We start from the raw sequence: 19,843 nt of genomic DNA, 5'->3' as shown, positions 1-19,843 counted from the left end.
GTAAAAATCAGGTGTTCACTGCTCTGCAATGGCAGAGCTCATGTTCTTTATATACATAGAGTATGTTTATCTTTTGCTTAGATTTTTGGTTTTGGCTTCATTGCTGTTTTGTTTTGTTTTGTTTGTAAATACAAAGTCTAAATGGGGATCCTGGGAGATTCCTTACACACGCCATCATCTGCAGTATTCAAACAGGTTCTTTTCCTTTTCTTATACTTTACTATAAGCCATTAATTACCCAGCCAAAACCAACAGAAAATACTCTTGACATATCTAAAAATAAAACATTTAGGCATCTTCCTTCCAGTTATAACTTAGTTGTGGTTTTAATTGCATATATCCTAACACAGTATCTATGTAATTTTTGTCCTAAAGAACCCTCAACATGTTCCTGCTCCCACAGGAACCATAACCATTAAGAATACTACTGACATTACACAGTGATTTGAATTACTTTGAATTATTCAAAGAAAAAGTTACTCCTTGACGCTGTCCCTCTGTGTGTGAAAAGAAAGTCATTGGTGGAAATATTGTAGTAGAAACACAAGAGTCAGCTGAACACATGCAAGTCCACTAACTTCCCAACAGAAGATGTCCTGGCTGTTTTATCTGTGAACACGTTACTGAGAAGGAATAAGAGAATACACAGGGAATTTAAGAAGAAACTATCACAACACTGTGCATTTCTTATATTGAAACTCTCATAATACTGTGCATTTCTTGTGTTTTACTGTGCTGTAATTATGTCAAATTCTACTATCTATTATACACCTAGGTATATAGGTTGTCTAGGCTGCTGCAATTTATTAACAGATACAAAAATATGTAATTAACAGATTCTCTTGTTAATCGCTCTCACAGAATTATAGTAATGACTTTGCTTGAGGGTGAGGCACAGGAATATAGGATTGAGTAGGTTTGTGTCTGTCTTGTCCTGTTTTATCCTTAAGCATGGGTCATCTCTTTCCAACCCTACCTCTAGAAGTGAAAGCTGCACATAGAGTACCTAGACTTCATACTGTGACTGTCACCAAAATACTGACCTGCAAAGTGCTGACAAGCCAATAAAAGGTGATGAGAAAATTGGATTTTGATGGTAAATGGCTTTTTGCCTAATCTTCATTCCAGTGTTATTCTGCTTGGTGTGAGAAAGAACCCAAGGGACGGTTTGCAATTGCAGAAGAGAACTAATAGTACTGAGACATGGGCATGGTCCAGAAGGGACTTTGGCTCACACTGCAGGGAAGGACAGAAGCATGTTTACTGCATCTCTTTCCCCTGTGGTTTCAGAGTCTCCCTCATCTTTCTGTATGTCTCCAGGGTTTGAAGACAACTTGAAAAATAACTCAGCAATTTGTTCCTCACACAGCAAGTACCGCTATAAATGTCAATAAACCAGACTTTCAGGAGACACAGTGCAGTGTCTTATCAAAACACTTCACATATAATGAAAGCATTTGGTATATTAAAAAAATATCTTTCCTTGCAGAAGAAACAGTTCCCAAATGTGTTTTATCACAATACCTTGGGCATGCAGCATACATCTCTGTAGACAGAGATTAATTTCTCATTCAGTGACACTTCATATTATCACTGGCTTCCTTTGATACTTCTGCTTTAAACTGGTAGTTAAGATATCACTAGTTCAAGGGAGTAAAGTGACTACAAAAAAAGCTGGAATCTCAGAGGACTCATGCTTGACAGTGGGAAAAAATACTCTTATCTACGTATGACTACATCCAATCTGGCTCATAGGCTCAAAGTATTACTTTCAGCTCAGACAGCTGAAATAGCGCAAAGATTTCTGTGCCAGGACACTTCTACTGTAGAATTGCAGTATCATAATTGGAATTAAGACAAGCTGAAGACTTGGGATGACCCAGCATTTCAGGACTGAGATGTACTGAGTATGACCATGACGTTTTAAGGATGATAACTGAAAATGGAAGGTCACCTGTCATCTCCTATTAGGGGATGCAAAGTGAAGAGAGAGACTTTTGGGCTTGTAGTCATTCACTGTAGGTTCTAAGAAAGATGTGACATATTAACACCAATATGAGGGACTACACACATGAGGTTGTGGGATATGTGGTAAAGTAAATATGGTCAGTTATTCTTTTGGTCATGAATGACAGAGACCTGGACTTACTTTGCCTTAATGTATTCCTTTAGATGTTAGATATTCACATTAGACGAATGTGAATTAGATGTCAGATGTACTCCTTTAGATGTTAGACTAAACCCATTATGCAGGTCCCAGTTTCAGGCCATAGACACAGAAAGGCAGCTCCAAAGGGAATTCCCACACATCTCCAACATGTACTTCAGGATGGGACAAAGCACTCTCTGCAGCAAACTATTTCTCTCCTTCAGCTACAGAGAGCTGAGTTGAAAAAGAAGTATATACAAGCTGTTTCACTTCCTGACAAAGCCAAGGGAGGAGAGTATGTTTCCACCCCCATAAGAATTGATAGGTTTGTGCTGAACAACCTCTACATTTAGGTTCTTAGGTCATGGAATGATCCTTACAGATCCTACATTTAGGTTCTTTAGATCAAGAGAGAGCAGACAGGAAAACACTTTGAATTTCCTCCTGTGCAGACATCCTATCGAGGGACTGTTCATTTAATGAGGCATCACCCAAGTGTCAGGCACAAGCAGATCACCAAACCCCAGTGCAGTGTTCCAGAACAGCTGCTCGCCGCGGCACTGGAAGAACGTGGCCATTGATTTGAGCAGCGTATATGACAACTATCCACGTGTCGCAGGCGAAAGCGACCTGCAAACCTGCTTCCACACATCAAGAGATTCCTGTGCTATGTCATCTCACCCAGAACTGCACATATGATCAACCATAACTGAATGACGATGTCCAGAAGGCACCCGGGCACGTACGTGCTGATGGTACCGCAGGACACAAACCGCAACCCTCTAATGACAGCAGATACGAGGGTGTAACGAGAAAGCAGTGAGATAGCTGGGAACATTGTGTGGGAATACTGTGTGGAAAACCGGAGTGGCCATCGCACCCTCCTGGAGGAGGCGGCACGGGAAGCCCCGGGCAGGGTTTCGCGCCAGGCGATGCGGGGCGGGCGGGGAGCAGCGAAGCCCGGGGCGGCGGCGCCGCTTCCTGGCTCCGGCCCTCGGCGGCGGAAGCGGCCGCGGCCCCCTCCCTCCGCCATCCCCGCCATCCCCTCCTCCCTCCGCCTCCCCGCCCGCGCCGGGCCCGCGCCGCCCGGGTCCCGCCCATGAGGCGGCGGCGGCGGCGGCGGCGGTGGGGGGTTGCGGCCGGGCCGGAGCCGGGGCCGGGGGCAGGCGGCGGGCCGGGGCGCAGGGCCCTGATGCGGCTGCGGGCGCTCCGCCGGCGGGCCCCATGCACCCCAGGTGAGCGCCGCGGGGCACCGGGCGAGGCGGGCGCGGCCGCGGGGGACACCCGGCCTCGGGGGCGAGCAGGGAACGGGGTCCCTCGAGCGTTCGGCGCCTCCCGCAGGCCCCAAGGCGAGGCGGGGCGAGGGTGGCGGTTCCCTCCCTCGGGCATCGCCATCCTCAGCAGCCGCCTGGGCCGGGGAGGCAATGCCCTGCCCCGCCGGGCAGGCTGAGCCCTCGGCCCGTCCCTGCGGAGCCGGCGGCAGGCGGGGCGGCAGGCAGCCGTGGGAGAGTGCGCGGTGCCCAAGGTGCGCAGAGCCGCGGTGGAGGTGCCGACTCCGTTTGCGGCTCAGCCCTCCGGGCGGCAGGTGGTCTGCGAGGAGCTGCGAGTGCGCTCCATGTTCCTTAAGGGCCCCTTTCCAAGCTGAGCTCTTGTGCTGTGCTGTTAACTTGCGTGAGTTTGGGGGATTCGGCCGCTTTTCCTGGGTGAGTGGTACCTTTCCTAAGCGGAGTGGCAGCCCAGGCTCCAGCTCTCCATCAGTACTGCAGAGGTCGGGCCTGCTGCTGGCAGAGGCCATGTGGGAGGCCTGGGTCAGCCTGGAGGGTGTTGCGTGTGTGGCTGCGGTGGGGACAGCAGGTCTGGCTGGCCCTAAGAGCTGCTGGTTAGACCTGGTGTGTGGGTGGGAGGGCCGGGGTGGGCACAGCGTAGGTCAGGCACGGCTTGCAAAATTGTGACAAGTGTGACTAGACCGTGTCTTCGTGGTGTCCCCAACCCTAGGACTGATTTGGGCTGCATGTGCAGCTTGAGACCCAAAGCATGTATGTGCTCCAGGTTGACATGGTTTCTACCAAGGCTGAGGGTTTGGGTTGTTGGATGGTTCCTGGAGCTACTGGTGTGGTGTGTGCCCGCTTGAGCGGTGCAGATGATCACTGAAATAACGTGGCATCCGTGGTGTCCATTTTTGATGTGATAGGAGCATGTAGAACCAGACTGAGGCAGTCTGTTAAACTGTGCTATGGCTGTTTTGTAGTGGTAGCTCTTGTCACTATTGGCCTGGTTCAGACTGATGGGGTACTAGAGGTTGCGTGTCTGTTACTAGTTTGAAGTGATCTTTCCCCCAGAGTCAGGGTTTTGAATGTGGATGTGGTGTCCAGAAGTCATGAAATATAAATCAGATGCTGTTGTCTGAGGATTTCTGACATTCAGCTTGTAAATGGATCAGTGTTCACAATAGTTTAATCACAGTGGCTTTTACTACTAGGAGTAAGACTTTGTTTTCTGAATGGCAAGGAAGAAGCTATGGTCTGATTTGTCTTTCTGAGCTGTTTTTTAATCCTGATTATTGCTATCTAATATGATCAATATGTGATGACCATGTGAGTGGCTGATGTGTTTTATGCATAGCTTTTTAAGGCAGAGTTTTTGTACATCAATATCAGATTTTGAGTTTGTTTGCTCAACCTTTCCTCACCACGGTACAGTCAGTAATCCGGAATGCTTTTGCATCTGTTTCTTTTTCCTGCTCCCCTCTCTGTTCCCTGTCTCCAGAATGAATGAAATGAACCTGAGTCCTGTAGGGATGGACCAGCTGACCTCTTCCTCTGTGAGCAATGCCCTGCCAGTCTCAGGAGGTCACTTGGGCTTGGCAGCATCACCCACTCACAGCGCCATACCAGCACCAGGTAACACAGGAGGGTTCCACACAGGCTATTGCAGCCTCTGCTCTGTGTTCTGCTGTCACAGCAGTGGTCATAACTGGGCAGGAGTGCCTGCTCTGAGAGCAAGTCATGCCGTCAGTAGTGAAATGATGCACAGTTGGGAAAGGGGAAGCCATAAATTGTTGCTTATGTGGGCAAAGAAAAAGGCACAAGTGCTTGTCAGGCTTAAACTTTAGTTGGAGCCTCGTTTTGTTTTAATGGGGTGATTTGCACTGTGAGTGAGTAGTATCAGAATCTTTTGAAATAAGAGCTGTAGACGAAAATCTGTCTTCATCTATGTCTAATTTCTCTCAGGTGAAAAATCACTTGTAAAGCAAAACTGTTTTCATAGCTCTTCTTCCCAGGGGGCAGCACAGGCAGAAGTCCATTACAGTTGTCGAATAGAAGCAAGCCCTACAAAACATACCAAAAAAGATTTAGTCATATTCAGGCATACCTCTCGGTGCTATGATAAGTAATCCTGATCCTTTTTTTGATGCCTGGCACCTTACTTGGACAGTCCTATGCTGTATTTCCTTAGGGCAAGAGCTCCTGGGGAATTAGTAACCTCTTTGTTAGGACATGTGGTGTTCTATTGAATTTTAACGGGCATTTTCTCTTGCAGGCTTGCCTGTTGCAATTCCAAACCTGGGCCCCTCCTTGAGTTCCTTGCCCTCTGCTCTATCTCTGATGCTCCCAATGGGTATTGGAGATCGAGGAGTGATGTGTGGTCTACCAGAGAGAAACTACACTCTACCTCCACCACCATACCCTCACCTGGAGAGCAGCTATTTCAGACACATTCTACCTGGTAAGTGCTTTGGTGCTGATGGATGGGAACAGAAAGAGAAACTGTTTCAAGAGCTGTCTGTTTCTGTCCTGAAGCAGGCATGACTGACAGTGTGGCAGAGCTGTTGTTTCCCTGAGTTTGTCTGGAGAGTGTTGTGTCATTTACACACCTTTCTTTTCAGGTATCTGTTTCTATATTTGTGTATGATAAGAATTGCAGGGCATTATCTATTTAAATCCAACCTTTGATTGCTCCTCCTGCTTTGACATTAGCATTAACAGAAGTCAAAGCATGCCTGGTTTCTGTCTCCAATGGCTCGTAGCTTGGAAGTTGCTTCTGTTTTTCTTCTCCTGTAGTCTGAAGAAATATTTAATATGTGCATAATGGGAGGTCACAGTAGTTCAAAGCTCGAAGAGGGCAAGACATCAGCTGTGGTGTTGGGCGCTTTCCCACCTATTTAACGCATGGCACATTTTTTCCTCATTTTTCTTCAAGGTTGACTTCCAAAGGCCCAACGGACTGACTTCTATCTTGATTCCTGTCTCACAAATGCTTTGGAGTATAAATGTAAAATTTTACATGTTAGTGTATGAAAACACAGAAATTGGAACTTTAAATGCAGTCCTGGTTTGTTTGGTAGCTAAGAATAAAAGGGTGGAAGGGGTAGTTAGACTTCTTCAAGGTGACTCACTGAGTGTTGTAGGTTCAGCATGGGTTAGGAATAAACTGTAGCAGCCCAGGTCTCGTGCAGCTACCTGTTGACTGATGGCTGAACTTTCCAGCTGCTTAGGAATAACCTTTCCTACTGCATTGCATGCCTGCCTGTTTAGTTGCCAAAGAGTAGACAAGGAGACTGTGCACTACGACAAAAGGCATTTGCCATTCTTCAGAGCTGGAATAATCTTCCTGTGATGTTTCATAGGGTTCTTATGTCAGTCATCTTGCTGCCATCAAGGATCCTCTGTGCTCAAGCCACAAGACAGCATTGCATGCAGAAATATTTGATGCAGCTGATTAAATTAAACTGTTTATTTCTTGGCTTGTTGTGCTGCAGAATGTCTGTGCTTGCATCCTTGTAGTAACAAACATATTTGAATGGAAAACTCTTACAGAACAAGAGGCTCCTAGGACTGAAGGCTAAAAAGAAACCTGCTGAATCAGATCTTGCAGAATCTGCAAAATCTGCCACTGTCTCTGCTGGAAATAATGTTTACTTGAATGTGCTGTTGTATTTCTTCCAAGAATTTTTTGTTTGTTTTTAGTATGTAAACACAGTTTAGTGTTTCTTCATATCTTAGTTTCAAGGTTGTTTGATGTTGAGAAGCTTCCCAGAACTACCAGAAAAGATGGTAGGGTTTCTGATTTAAATTCAACCTAACTATTGTTTTAGGAGAAACAACATGCTTTCATGCAAGGAAAGAGAGCAAATGATTCATGAAATCTGTGAGAGAATTTGTCTTTGTCCTTCAGAATTGCAGTTGATGACCTCTGTGATGGACAGTTATGTCACTTAGTCTTAGAGGAAGGAAGTAGTCATTGTTAAAATTTGAATACCTAATAAAAAACTAGGTGTCCTGGAGAATTGTTTCTGCTTCTAGCAAAGATGACCCAGGAATTACCAAATTATAGACTCCACTAGCAGTCCTTCATTCTTTGTGGGCTGTTTCTTGGGAATGAAATATTAAGCCTAAAATGTGATGAACCTCTTTCTCATTAGATCTTTGTACTGAGTAGCCTAGGTGGAATTCTGCTATTAGCTTGGCTGTTCAGAGCTTGAGAAATAACTAGAGACTTGCTCTGTTGGTGGAAACTTGGAATTAGTTGTTAAGTGGTACTTTGATAAGAGTGTTAGGCTTGCATATGTTTGTGAGCCACATTTTAGAATTAGTGGATTTTAATTGGAAATAATGTAGAGAACGTGATCTGTGTCTCAGTGTATTATGCTTCAAATGATTTTTATTCAAGATTTGAAAACTGACGTAATCTCACTCCCTTCTTTTTCTCCCTCTTTTCCTATCAGGTATCTTATCTTACTTGGCTGACAGACCACCACCTCAGTACATCCATCCCAACACTATAAATGTTGACAGCAATCCAGCATTGTCAGTGTCCAACAATCCCTCAGCCCTGGATCCCTACCAGCCCAGTGGGACCGTGGGGCTGGAACCGGGGATTGTCTCCATGGACTCCCGCACAGTGAACACACATGGTCCTCAAAATCTGCATCCTAGTGACAGCCACGAGGTAGCACTGGACACTGCAATCACCATGGAGAGCGTTTCGAGGGTAACCAGCCCCATCTCCACAGAAGGGATGGCAGAGGAGCTGACAATGGATGATGTAGCTGGGGATCACACGCAGATCCCGAACGGCTCCCGGAGCCACGAATCTTTAGCCGTAGACGCAGTGGGGAGTAACTTAACATCAGACACTGTGGGACACGGCGGTGTCATTCCCATTCACGGTAGCACTTTGGAACTCCCTGTTGTCATGGAGCCCGACCACATTGCTGGGCGGGTGACAGGGATATCGGACAGCACACTAAATGACCCCATTCATACTGTGGCCATGAGCACCAACTCTGTGAGTGTGGCGCTCCCTACCTCACACAACCTCGCTTCTCTGGACTCAGTAGCCTTGCATGAAGTGGGTCTCAGCCTGGAGCCCGTGGCAGTGTCTTCCATAAGTCAGGAAGTAGCCATGGGGCCAAGCCATGTCGATGTGTCTGCAGACAATCTTGCCTTTGTACCGTCATCTCTGCAAATGGAAGACTCCAATTCCAACAAGGAGAACATGGCAACCTTGTTTACCATATGTGAGTGGACATTTCCTGCTTTTGTGGGGTAGAGTTTGTCATGTAGCCATTGTCTGGTGTGGCAGGACTCTGGTTGCTAGTCTTACAGATTTATGATCAAAAAACCAGGTATTTAACAAGTCCAAAATTTGAAACACCTGCAGTGCCAGATTAGGTGTTCTGAAATAACAGTAGTTGGAGGTAGTAGAAGTCATTGTAGGATGTTTTAGCATAATTCTCTTTGTATCCATTTCCCATACTGCCATGAGGCTGGAAGCTGAGTCTTGATGAAGTTCTTGATTTTGTGGATATGCTTGATATCCTTTCCAATGAGACTTCTGTTTTTATAAAGTCACATCACCAGTGACTCTTCTCGCTCCATTAAAAATACACAACAAGCACCACCACAAGCCATACTTTTCATCAAATGGGTGTAATTGTTGAGTATGACATTGTGTGCTTTTGCAGAATTTATATTAAACCATGAACAATCATCATGAAAGTGCTCTAAACAGGAAAAAAGAGCAGAGAGGGAAGGAACTTTATAATATTTCTAATTATTCTCATCAAAGTACTTTAGTCCCGAGGTTAGTGGATCTCATAGGAAGAGAGGAACACTGGGTATTGTATTGCCAGTCCTGTTACCGTTCAAGGAGAGGTGTTAGGGGACTGAGAAGGTCTCATTTGCTGGGAGAGAGATTTGAACTTTCACCTGCAGATGTCTGGCTTCCTGCCACTGAAACATAAGGCCGCTTTTATATTAATTTTTATTATCTGTGGTAGCATTGCTGAGTGCTGCTCTTCATCCTGTCTGGCCCTACAACTGCCAGAACCTAATGGCTTGCTTTGCTTGTGGAACATATTGTAAGAAATTGAATGATACAGTGCCTTGGTTACGAGGGGAGAGGTGCAGTTTAGTGTAGTGTCTAGTCAGTCAGACATTTGGATTAATTTATTAAGATTTCATTCTGTGGGATAAAATACAACTTCAAATCAGGTGGGCATAGAACTATGATGAATTCACAGCTCCCAGAGGAAGAGTTTTATAGTCGATGCACTCAGAGGTTCCTACAAGCATGTGTTGCATGTTAGACAATGATCCAAACGTTTGTGGTGAAATCAGTTCTCTTTCTCTCTTTAAAAGTGAGATTTGATGTGCCAGCTTTTTGTTGTTATACTTAACATAGTTCTAAGCTGTTTTCCAGACAATTCTCCCCTTTGGTAGGACGTTAAAATGACTGCTGCATGCCTTGTGCTTGCATGTGATTAGCAAAACAGATTCTTGACGTGGGGAGGTTTAAATTTTAACTTTTTGTTGATGTTTTTAAACTTCACCTGAATAAACAGGAATTTATGTCCAGACAGGTGACAGCAAGGACAGGGAGATTTTTTAGAGCCCCTTAGTAGTTTTTCCTCACTGAGATGGCAGAAGTCAGGGCCTTTTTCAGAAAACTCTTTACTGGTCCCAAGCAGGAAATAAAAAGTGTGCCTTTGCTAGTCTTGAATGTTTGCAAAACTTTTAAGAAACGGGTTTTTTTTGTCATCTTTGTTGACAGTTCTAGGTATCCAAATCAGAGAAGTAATCACTGATTTTCTTTTTTTAATGATTTGGCAAGGACAATAATGGAAATTATATTTCATTTTCTGCAGAATGTGAGAATTTTTTTTCCCAACATCTTAAAAATGTATGAATGGTTGAACTTCTCCAAGTGGAAATGTGCCATGCCTAGAACTCCTCTTCCTCTGCCTCTCCTTGGAGCTGGTCTGCAGACCCATAGTGTGTGTCTGCCAGGCAATGCTTAAATGCAGCTGTTCCACCCAGTGGTTCTCATTACTCAGGTCTGCCTGATGTTGCTTTACTCCTACATGTCATCTGTGCACATGAAATAATGCTTACATAGGCTCTACCTGATAATTTTTGGAGTACTTTCCTATCTGTTAATGTGTAGTTGCTCAAACTGTATTTTATATGAGGTCAGATTCTGGTACCCTGGTATATCAAGGAAGTATCTGAAAAATATCTTTAAGCACATAAGGATGGAGCTGCTGTTCAGGCCTGCAGAAGGCTACTTCTGCGATAGCTCTTTTATACTGGACCTGGGTCATCAAGAGGCCAAAGAAGGTCTTTGTGGAGATCCTGATTAATTATTTGGACATCTTGCTTCTTCGGAAGAATAATTATTTATCGGGAGAGTGGTTGCTGAGTAGGTGTTGGTTGCTCCATCTGCAGAGAATTGAAATGACATCATTTCTCTAGATGAAATTGTAAGGCTTTAGAGAGCATTTTTAATGCTGTATTTTCCCTCAGATTTATTAGACTGACTGAAGACTTTCATTGGTTTCTTTTATAACAATATTTCTGATGAATGATGGATTGGGAAAAGTGATGCTACTGATTCTTCTTGGGTTTTTGTTTTTGTTGCATTCATTCAGTGGCATACTCACACTGCATGAGTTTACTGCAGTGAGACTTTCAAAAACAGCAGAGAGGTCAGGTTTTTGCTGCTGTGATTTACACATTGTCTGAATTTAAATGGAGGTAAGGGGATTTGTGGTTCATGTTTGAAAAATTTTAGAAGGATGACCTGACTGCTCCATTTGCATGGATAACCTTGAGGTTCTACATGTAAGAAGTGTTTCTGATTAATTCCAAAAATGTAACCAGTTAGAAGGTGTTTGGTTTTGTTTGTCTTAGATTTTTCTGCCAGTAGAGTTTATTTCACTTGTGATCAGAGTGAAATTGTGAAGCTCTTCCATCACCAGCATTACCACCAGCACCGGGGAGGCTGTCATCCATTTTGTGGTAGCTTTGATGCAGAGTGGGCTCTGTCCCATTGCTAGATGCCCCTGTAGGGATAGTCTGGAGTCTAGGTCATCAATTTACCACGAGGAAGGTAGATGGAGATCTGCTCATTTGACCTAAATTGATATAAACTGACATGTATGCCAGTGCCCACCTGACAGTCACAATATGATCCATATTCTTCTGAGTAAAAGCTGGTAAGTGGACGAGTTGATCATGATAGAAGCAGCCCTTGGCAGGAGCTGAGCTGAAGGGGTTGGTAGGGAGTGATTGCACTGTAGAGCTGCTGTATGTTTTCAATGCCTGCTGTCCCCTCCTGTCTCTGCAGGGTGCACGCTGTGTGACAAGGCGTATCCCTCAGACTGCCCGGACCACGGGCCCGTCACCTTTGTCCCCGATAGCCCCATCGAGAGCCGAGCCAGGCTGTCCCTGCCGAAGCAGCTGCTCCTGCGGCAGTCCATAATGGGAGCTGAGGCGGGTAAGATCGCATTACTGTGCACCTCCCTGCAGCACTGTGAAATACACTCACTGCCTGAAATCCAAAACCATAGGGAGATTAATGTGGGAAAGAAACACTGCAAGAGAGAGGCTTCCTTCTTCTGTAATCACCCTGACTTGTATTATCCAAGAGCTCCTTGTAGTCTGGTTACTGCATAGACTTCAGCTATACTGTAGGGCTGCTTCCACAGAGTGACACTTCTTAAGGTCAGGCAAGGTACGTGCTAAACAGCTCAGGCACAACTTTGATAAGAAAACAATGCGGCAATTGCAGTTTGGGGGAAGGTGACAATTAGGAGTAATAGAGGAGAATTATGTCTTCTTGTTCATTGCTACCTCTGGGTGCTCTCATTGGAGTATTGATCACAAGTGCCTCTGTTTTTTTCACATTTGGCGTGTAGACTGTGACCTTGTCACTGGATGTGGACCTTGTTACTATATTTCACGTCACTGTCACCTGGAAATCGTGGAGTGCAGTGCAGTACCCTAAGGATCTGAAGGCTAGAGAAGAATGTCATTATTGGCTTGCTTAGTGATGCTGCTTGTTCAGAGTAGATTACTTTTCAAGCTGCACTAGTTTCCAGTTTATTCCTAAGAGCTATTCAGTGTATTCATGTAGACCTATATATGTATATATATAAAAATGTTTAATAATAAATAATATACATGCAGGAATCCCTCTGCCCATGACAGAAATACAGCTGGCTCTGGGGAGAAATGCAGAAGCTGCTTAACAATGCCCAGCAACAATTCTGGAAATTCCTGGGGATTAGGTAGGCAAAATGTAGTTACTGAAACTAGTATTTTCTGCTTCTGCAGAAAGTGCCATGAGAACTTTAATTGGTACAAGTGGCTAGGATATTAGTTTTATAGCTTACTGAAAAGTAAATTACTTGCTTTTGACCAAATAAACATTTGTAATTACACCAAAGCGGCTCCCATTAGTGTCATGTGGTGGTGGTGGTTCTTGTCTCTGCCATAGGTGTGTTTCACATGTGAAGTAGAAGCTTTGATGATCTTATGCATAGATAGTACCTCTGGAGCATTACCTCATAAACCTCCCACTTGCTTATTATGCATGATTAGTTGTTTAAATAATTGACTTCTTCAGAGTTTGGTCCTCTAATGATAGGTGTGTGGACACGAGAAACCATTCCTGTGAGGACTTGTTTCGGACCTTTGATCGGGCAGCAGAGCCATTCTCTGGAGGTGGCCGACTGGACAGACAAAGCAGCCAGTCACATCTGGAAGGTCAGTGGTGTTACAGCTCACAGAGCCTGCCAGCATGCCTCCATCTGGTGAAAGCTACCACGACAGCAACTTTAACGTCATTCTTGCCAAAAGTCAAAAGTAATGCAGTTTGTTTAATTCTTAGTATCAGCACAGCAGAGCTGTACACCTTGCAGTATGCTGGTAGTCAGTCCTGAAATACAAAAAGCTTCTTTAATACCTTCTCTTTTAAAGGGCTATATGTGGTTTCAGTGTCTGTGTGAAGTTGTAGCAGATATTGTATATGAATTACTAGGCAGCAGTTGTTTGTTTTGTATCTCTGTTCATTGAAAGTTCCACCAGGTGAATAATTATTTGTTTTTGGAAAGCCAATTTAAAGCTTTCTTTTCCCCATCATTTTGTTTTCAGAAAGTAAATCTGACTTGTATAAATAAAACATGTACTGTTTGCCCAGATTTTGTTATTCACAAGACTTGGTTTTTAAGAAAAGCAGCCAAATGCATTTCTGCTGGGAGGTAAAGGGGAGAAAGATGCTGATAAACAGGTTTTCTGGCCTCCTGGGTAGCAGAGGTCAAGGTGTCTGTGTGAAGAGGAAAGTAAGGAATGAAAACAGGACTGTGGTGTTGGCAGTGGCAGTGGAAATATACTTGTTGTAGATAAACATATCCTCTCCTAAAGAAAGAGGCTGGCTTTCACTGCATTTATTGCTGTGTTTTGTCCTAAGGTTGCATTTGTTTTTCCTGGTAGATCTATCACAACGGTGTCCTGGAGTTCTGCATCATCACAGCTGATGAAAATGAATGTAACTGGATGATGTTTGTACACAAAGCCAGGTGAGAGCCACTTTGTACTGTGCTAAGTAGCTTTGAGTCTGAGCTGTGGGCGCATAGGAAGCTGTACTGGAGGATGAAGATTGACCTTCATTCAACTGAAGTTGACCTTGACTGTCCTTTTGATTTTAATACTTTATTATCAAAGTGTCCCTGAGTTCTTCTGGCCAAGTTCCAAGCCCCTACAGCTTGGGAGATGTATCCTTTTCAGTCTTTCTGGAATCTGTGATGAAAAATATCCAGGCTGGCCTAAGTATTGGTCCATCCATGGTCCACTGAGAGAGCTGAACCTTTCTTATTTCTCTGTGACACAAAGTAAGTGTCCCTGCAGTTCATTTCATTGTTCTCATATGCAGGAGTCAAGAAGTGTAATGCTTAATTGATCTCCCATTGCAGTGGTGCAGAACTTTTGCTGGTTTCAGATAGTGGAAACAAACATACTGCTTCAATAGATGAATGACCACGTCTTGAGGAAATGATCCTCAAGAGGACTTTTTAAAGATAATTTTGCTTTAAGACATTACTGATATTTTTTCCATCATGCATTCTCTATTTCTTAAGGGATATATCTATGTAAATGAATCTATGTATATGAAGAATCTATGTGTATGAAAAATACATAGATTTTTGTAGTTTTTTAGGAGATCATAAACTCACTTTTCTCAGCCCACTTGAATGTCTATTAATAATTTTCTCAGAAGTAGTGTAAGAAATGCATCATTGGGTAGAGGAGATTGGTTCTGAAGGTCTAGTTTTTCTTTCCTTTAATAAATAAGGACAGAAGTGACAGATGTGAAAGTTTTTATAATATGCTGTCAAGTACTGAGGTTCTTACTACCTTTTTATAGGAATTTTTCCTTTTTCCTTCTCCCTCTTCCCTTTTATTTTTTCCTTCTCCTCCCCCTCCAGTCATTACTTCTGAAGGGCTTTTATTCCTAACTGTTGTTATTGCTGCAGGAACCGGGAGGAGCAGAACCTGGTAGCTTATCCTCATGATGGAAAAATTTACTTCTGCACCTCTCGGGACATCCCCCCTGAACACGAGCTTCTCTTCTATTACAGTCGGGACTATGCACAACAGCTTGGTGAGTAAGAGGTCATTTTTGTTGGCTTTGCAGGGACTACCCAGCTTGAATTCCCTTTCAGTGCCATCTCTGCGCTCTGTGACTTGAGAGTGCATTCTGTTCTTCTCAGTTCCCATTGGTGAGTGTCATAATCTTTTACATTTCATGACTACAGAGTACCACCATTTAAAAGAAACATTTCCCTACTTAATTCTACTGATTAGTAGTAAAAGATCACAGTTTTGAAGAAAAATCGTTTTAGTGGAGCTGTGCTCAAAACTGTTCCAAAGTTCGGCCCCTCAAAATATTTCAAATGACCTACCTGAAACAGCTGGAAAGCAACACAGGAGCTGAAAAGAACAGAGGTGAAAATCTCTGCACCTGGCTTTGCTACCACAGACTAAATGTTAGTGTGGTCCTTGCTCAAGCTCTGTTAGGCCTTACTGTGCCTCATTACAAGTGATGCTTTTGTGCCCAAAGGTGTCCCTGAGCATCCAGACGTGCATGTCTGCCACTGCGGGAAGGAATGCGCTTCCTACGCGGACTTCAAGGCCCATTTGAGCAGCCATATTCACAACCACCTCCCCACTCAGGGGCACAGCAGCAACCACGGGCCAGGCCATGGCAAGGAAAGGAAGTGGAAGTGCTCCATGTGCCCCCAGGCTTTCATCTCCCCTTCCAAGCTGCACGTGCACTTCATGGGGCACATGGGCATGAAGCCGCACAAGTGCGATTTCTGTAGCAAAGCCTTCAGCGATCCAAGCAACTTACGGACACACCTCAAGATCCATACAGGTGAGGGCTGATGCCTGTGTGAGGACAGGGGAGAGGGTGAAGGTCAAGGTACAGGCCAGCAGTAGATAGGAGACAGTGTGGGTATTTTTGCCTGGGGGTTTTTTTCAGTATTCCTTATTGGGAAATCACAAAATTCACATTACAAAGCTGGAGTTCAGTGCTCTCAAGTCAAGCATAAGAAGTTGTAGGCTCAGCAGTCAGGAGTTCTAATGGACTGATCAAATACTAATGTGATGGTTAACATACACGACTACAGAATACTCAGTGGGGTGGGATTCAAGTGGTATTCAAACTTAGTCTGAACTCAGTAGCATGCTGGGGTTTTGAACTATTTCTGGCAAAGAACAACAGAAGTACTGATAAGTTGAAGAATGGGATAAAACACAGAAGTTATCAAAGGGCCAGTGAGGTTTGTACCTGTGTGTTTGTTAGATGAGAGAACTTGTTTTTGCAGACAAAGACAGTGCATTGCATCAAATGTGGTTGGGCTCCAGTAAGGCATCAGATAAAATTCCTGTGGGAAATCAGTGAGGATAGGGATGTAATAATGTACAGTAACTAGATGGTTACCATGGTAACTGTTACAAAAGAAGCTGCCATTGTTTTTACTGAAGAATTCATTTTGGATAAGTCTAGTCTTTTTAAGTGCTTGCCTGAATCTCTTGATGGAAAAATGTACAGAGCTGCTGGGGTTGTTTTGATGTCCAGAACAGGGAGGCACAGTTGGTGTGGACAAGAAGCATAAACCCTGCCTCACAAGAAAGGCTGGCTGACCATGAGCACTGGAGAAACAACAAGCAGCAGTGCTCAGAAGGACTAAGTGCAGACAGGTGCATCCCACTAGGCCACCAGTAGTTTGAAAGAGTATTGTGACATTGTTTTCTTTGCTTGAGGGCATGGAGTACAGGATGAAAAGCTTTGGGAATGATGAAGTCAGCTGCCTGGTTTTTTGCATAGCTAAATATAGACTGGAACTAAGTAGGCCTTTATGCTGAGTCTGAAGGAACTGAAGGAGAAAACAAGTGATGTTCACAAAGAATCTGCCTTTTCTTCATGGTAAAATTTAATTTTTCAGCAATGGTCAGGCTTGTTTGCTTACTGCATTTCGTGGGACACTGAGTGCCAATCTGTGGGTGTCCCTGTGTACTCCTAGGTCAGAAGAATTACCGCTGCACCCTCTGTGACAAATCGTTCACGCAGAAGGCTCACCTGGAGTCGCACATGGTGATCCACACCGGCGAGAAGAACCTCAAGTGTGATTACTGTGAGAAGCTCTTCATGCGGAGGCAGGACCTCAAGCAGCACGTCCTCACTCACACACAGTAAGTGACCTCACAGGAACTGTTGGAGTGGCCAGTGCAAGAAATAACAAAGATGAACAGCCTGTAACAATCTCCAGTTTGCAAATAGTTTGGCCTAGGGAGCATAGGTAGTTTCATCCTCTGAAATGACCAAGAAGTCACTCTAGACAAAGTCCTCGCTTTACTGGCTGCAGTTGTGGAGTTTTAGTGTTTGTAATATCTCAGTAACACTCTCATATCTTAGTGACAATATCTTAGTAAATTCCAAGCATGCTCCTTCTGTTGTGAAATAGCAGTCCAGAGTGTTCATCCTTTTCAAGAGGAAGGGGGTTGTTTGATTTACATTTCATTCTTTGCTAAGAACTGTTTCCACGTCCCAACATGACCACGAAAGACAAACTTTTCCGTGCTATTGTCACAAGTACCTTGTTAGTGAACTCTGCCTGTTTGCTGTAGGGGTGTGGTGCAGCCATTCCCAGCCCTTTTTCTCCCTGCAGGTCTCATTCAATTGCTTGCTCTCTTGCTCCTCCTGTAGAGCAGATTCCTACCCACAGCCCTCTGCCAGGTCAGGTCTTTTGCTCTGAGAATCTCTCCAACCTGTACATTTATTCCCAATGCAAGGTCCTCCTTAAAAGCTGCTTGCTCAAAGGTAGTCCTTTGCTTATTTCATTTTCAGCATCTGATTTTTATACTTAGTTGGAATCCACTGCTGCTTCTGTCATGCTGGCTAGGACCCAGTGTAGTGCAGCCAGCATGAGTGAGAGAGAGGCAGACAGAAGCACAGACTAGCTTTGCTGCTCGTTCCTACAGCCCAAGCCAGGAGCACTACTGCTGGGAGGTATTATGCAGTGTCATTATAGAATTTGTTGCACTCTGGTAAGCTCCTCTGCGTAGCATTTACAGACTGAGGGTTGTTAACATGCTTGTTTCCTTACTTGTTCTTCCCTGCCTCCTCCCCACCCCCCTTTATTCAGGGTGGGAAGGAAACTGACCTTTCCATCAAGGGCTGTATCTCTGTCCTTGCTAGAACATGCACCTTAATCAGCATTTTAATACCAGCTGCCTTGTGGCAGGAGTAAACTCATTTTTTGTGTCTTGCAGAGAACGGCAGATCAAGTGCCCCAAGTGTGACAAGCTGTTTCTGAGGACAAATCACTTGAAGAAGCATCTCAATTCACATGAAGGAAAGAGGGACTATGTCTGTGAAAAATGCTCCAAGGCTTATCTAACCAAATATCACCTCACTCGACACTTAAAAATATGTAAAGGACCCACATCCAGTCTGTCAGCCCCAGAGGAGGAAGAGGAAGAGGATTCAGAGGAGGAATTGATAGACTCTATGAGGACTGAAGACTGTAGGATTAACAGTGGAGTCTATTCAACAGGTGATGTTCTCTCTGGACACAAATAAAGAAGAGAGGGAAACTTTCTTGCATATTATAAGTAGGGAATGAAAAGACCCTCTTCCTTGTTTCCCCAGTCACCAGTGTACATCAGGTGAGGAGCTTTCCATCTGTTTTTGTCTCCACACTACCACCACTTACTATAATCTGTAGCCAGAACACTGAACAAGACTGGATCATGCACGTACAAGTGAAGAGTCGCTAAGAAGGAAATGTGAAGCAAGATTTCTTTCACAGACGCTGTGCATAATTCTTCTCCAAAACACTGAGATGAATCCATCCAGTGCCAGGACATGTGACACACCTCGCATAGCCCTTCGAGCAAAGAGCCACAGACCAGAAATGTAGCTGAGGGATTGCAGTGACCTGTAAGCCAACTGTCCTTAACTGCCCCAGGTGTGACATGAAGAGAAACAAGGAAAAATGGTGGTGGCTGTTGATGTATTTTAAAACATTTTAACTGAAGGATGTGGTTTGGCATAAAGCAAAGACTTCTCAATGCTCAGGTTTCCTTCTTGAAACAAAACCTTTTGGTTTGGAAAAAAAAAGGCCAGTAAAATCAGGACTTGCATACAAAGTAATTACCCCACTACAGAAAATCAAACATTGGTTTTTGGAGGACAGTTATCCCCTCTTCTCCCTCAAGTTCACAGCCCACAGAAGCAGGTGAAGAGATAAAGACTGTATGGACTCAGTAAGGAAGGGGCTTACAGATGATCAGGCAGTGTTTACAGTATATGTTACTCCTTGTGCTGTAAACCTTTTACCACCTAGAATGATGGGAGGGTTTGCTGCTAATATTATTTATGGAATGAAGATTATTACTTCTTTTGAAATCATTAAAAATGTGGCTCTTCTCTGTTATTTTTTAATATTTACATATGCTGAAAAAAAAAGTTCCTATTTCTGATAATAATGAGAGAAATAACACCACTTTTTAATCATCTGCCTCTCCCAAGCTTTCCTGGGACATGGTATGTGTAGGAGCACCTCCATGAACTGGGGCAGCTAAAGAACTCTAGAATTGCTGTGTCACTCCTCTGGCTGTGCAGCAAAAGAAGATTCAGCTGTGCTCTCTTCTCTGACAAGGTAATGGGAGGTTCCCTTGGGAAAGAGGCTCTGCTTCGGGCCCTAAATGGCCCAAGCTTAGCTGTACCTCTCCCTGTACACTGTAGCTCTTAAAGAGCGCCCAGGGCTCTTAAAACCTGAAAACACTTGCCTCAGATAAGTATCTGACCAAAAAGCTCCAGAGGACAGATGCTGGGATCTTG

At 44.2% G+C, this 19,843-nt stretch overlaps 1 protein-coding gene across 1 annotated transcript; it reads left to right on the top strand.

Annotated features, from left to right (window-relative positions):
* The first annotated feature begins 3,195 nt into the window (after nt 1-3,195).
* Nucleotides 3,196-19,448, top strand: PRDM4 (PR/SET domain 4). The gene is made up of 11 exons (XM_063395763.1): nt 3,196-3,384; nt 4,916-5,049; nt 5,690-5,875; nt 7,875-8,669; nt 11,780-11,929; nt 13,082-13,200; nt 13,927-14,012; nt 14,967-15,094; nt 15,554-15,868; nt 17,022-17,190; nt 18,271-19,448. The coding sequence occupies exons 1-11, from the start codon at nt 3,374-3,376 to the stop codon at nt 18,578-18,580; spliced, it is 2,403 nt and encodes an 800-aa protein (XP_063251833.1). The 5' UTR covers nt 3,196-3,373; the 3' UTR covers nt 18,581-19,448.
* The last annotated feature ends 395 nt before the right edge of the window (nt 19,449-19,843 follow it).

The sequence above is a fragment of the Prinia subflava genome, chromosome 4, assembly GCF_021018805.1.
Source record: "Prinia subflava isolate CZ2003 ecotype Zambia chromosome 4, Cam_Psub_1.2, whole genome shotgun sequence".
Taxonomy (NCBI): domain Eukaryota; kingdom Metazoa; phylum Chordata; class Aves; order Passeriformes; family Cisticolidae; genus Prinia; species Prinia subflava.
Note: the sequence above shows the minus strand (reverse complement) of the source record. Positions and strands in the feature narration are given on the sequence as shown.